Below are 2,345 nucleotides of genomic sequence, written 5' to 3'. Positions count from 1 at the left end.
ATTATGATAGTTGTGATTGCCATTCAATAGTAGGGATAATGATAAAAATAAAAGGAAGCACATTAAGGAATATCTTATTTTGTTTTGGAATGTTATCGAGACAAATCTTATTTTTATATTTTATTATACAAAGGTGATCTCACATATATGATGTGAATTCTGATTTCTTAGTTACGTGATTGAATTGAATCAACACTAGTCAAAACAAGCACGAAACAAGATCTCCCCATTTAATGTGATTTGGTTTTTTATCGGAGTGAGAAAATAAACCAATGAGAAGGGATGATGGGAGGTGAGGCGGAGAAAAACAGACACAAATAAATCGATGAGGAGAAGCTACGAATGTTGTGTATATCTTGTAATAATCCTGTAATAATTCTACTTGTGAGAAGAAGCCCTTTAGGAGTAGAGAGATATTTGTGTATATTCTAATAGATCTTGTAATAGTCCTACTATTGCTTCGTTGGTGAACCGTGAGAATATCAGGTGCTCCGGAGGATGCTCCCGCTCCCATGCTCCGATGTGAAGTCGGCCGCTGGATCTCAGATTCACTAGGCAACATTTGATCAGTGTGAGCTTTGCAGAAAATCCTTCGAACATCCCCAAAATAATGCTTTGGCCCGGTAATGCTGGTCATTGGTCACAGATATAGGATTGAGGTCGCATCGGAGCACCTAAGCTGCAATGTTAGCCGGTTGGGCTGTGAGATTGTGCTCCCCATGGATGTTCCTGGTTGACTTGAGCACACACATGCAACCTACCACCGGTTCAAGAAACAAAAACAAAAGTTTACACGAGCACATCAAGTTTCAGGGTCAGCTTCGACCTATAAATAGGCCTGCAACACATCAAGTTTCCTTCACCCATCTCTGATCAATTCCCCCCTCCACTCTCTCGAGCTCCGTATTAGTTTCGAGAGCTAGCAACCATGGCTGGTAGTGAAAAGAAGTTTGCCACCTTGGCTCTGCTGCTAGCATTGCTTGGCTGCGTGGCGCGCACGTGCGAAGCAAGCTATGGGTTTCTTCCTCCTCCTGCCCCGTCGCTCACCTACGGTCACTACTCCAAGGTCGAGAATACTTGCTATGGAGCGGAGATGATCGTGAGTAACATTGTAAAGGAGGAGGTGAACCGCGACCGTGGCATCGGCGCCGGGCTCATCCGCCTCTTGTTCCACGACTGCTTCGTCCAGGTATGCATATATCCAGAGTTACATACGCTGCACACGTCGATCTCTCGCATGCATGTTTGCCATTTGACGTGAACAATTCATGCATTTCCATGCCAGGGTTGCGATGGGTCTGTCCTCCTTGACATTAGCGCCACGCCCAACGAGCCGACCGAGAAGGACGGCATCCCCAACAGGCACAGCCTCCGCGGCTTCGAGGTGATCGACAGGATCAAGGACGCGCTGGAGGCCACGCCCGGGTGCGAGCGTGTCGTCTCGTGCGCGGACATCGTCGCCTTTGCTGCGCGCGACGCCACCTACTTCCTCAGCAACGAGACGATGTACTTCGAAATGCCGTCGGGCCGCTACGACGGGAACATGTCCCTCGCGAGCGAGACCCTCCCCAACCTGCCCCCTCCCTTCGCCGACATCACGATGCTCGAGGGTTTGTTCGCGAACAAGGGCCTCAGCCTCGACGACATGGTCACCCTCTCCGGCGCGCACTCCGTCGGCGTCTCCCACTGCTCGTCCTTCCGTGACCGCCTGCCGCCCAACCCTTCTTCGGATCCCATGGCCATGAACTCTACGTTGGCCAACTTGGTGACAAGTCAGTGCAGCAGAGGCGACAACCCTACGGTGGATCAGGACATCTACACCCCTGGATACCTGGACAACCAATACTACAAGAACGTGATTAGCCACGAAGTGTTGTTGAAATCAGATGCCGCGCTCGAGTCGCCCAAGACACTTGAATCCGTGAAACAAAATGCTAAGTTCTCCGTGGACTGGGAGTTAAAGTTCGGGGAAGCCATGGTGAAGATGGGCAACATCGACGTGAAGACCAGCAAGAATGGGGAGATCAGACACAAGTGCTGGTCCATCAACAAGAACTACTCCTAAGTGACTAGAAACCGACCAGAGTTGTGTGTGTTATTATGGACTTTCCATTACTGTTCTTCATTTAATTATTATTTGGCACTAAGGTTGCGTAACTCATTTTCTCATTACATTTAATTTACTGAAAATATTGTCAGTGTACACTTTAATAATTAGTTAATGAGATTAATCATCATGGTTTTGGTTTAGAGGCACTCGTCACTTTCACTTCTGCTTTGGTAGACCCCCCTAAGCACAAGGACGGCTCAGATTAGCCCATACCTCTTCATAATAAAGGACATGA

At 48.2% G+C, this 2,345-nt stretch overlaps 1 protein-coding gene across 1 annotated transcript; it reads left to right on the top strand.

Annotated features, from left to right (window-relative positions):
* The first annotated feature begins 928 nt into the window (after nucleotides 1-928).
* Nucleotides 929-2,065, top strand: LOC125530554 (peroxidase 2-like). Its single transcript, XM_048694935.1, has 2 exons — nucleotides 929-1,189; nucleotides 1,286-2,065. Exons 1-2 carry the CDS (start codon nucleotides 929-931, stop codon nucleotides 2,063-2,065), a joined length of 1,041 nt encoding a protein of 346 aa, XP_048550892.1.
* Nucleotides 2,066-2,345: the final 280 nt, after the last annotated feature.

Source organism: Triticum urartu, unplaced genomic scaffold (assembly GCF_003073215.2).
Source record: "Triticum urartu cultivar G1812 unplaced genomic scaffold, Tu2.1 TuUngrouped_contig_6397, whole genome shotgun sequence".
Lineage (NCBI taxonomy): Eukaryota > Viridiplantae > Streptophyta > Magnoliopsida > Poales > Poaceae > Triticum > Triticum urartu.
This window is presented reverse-complemented; position numbering and strand designations above follow the sequence as displayed.

Coding starts and splice junctions, on each gene's coding strand:
- LOC125530554 (XM_048694935.1), top strand. CDS start 929: ATGGCTGGTAGTGAAAAGAAGTTTGCCACCTTGGCTCTGCTGCTAGCA. Junction 1,190..1,285: donor TCCACGACTGCTTCGTCCAG/GTATGCATATAT, acceptor TTTCCATGCCAG/GGTTGCGATGGGTCTGTCCT.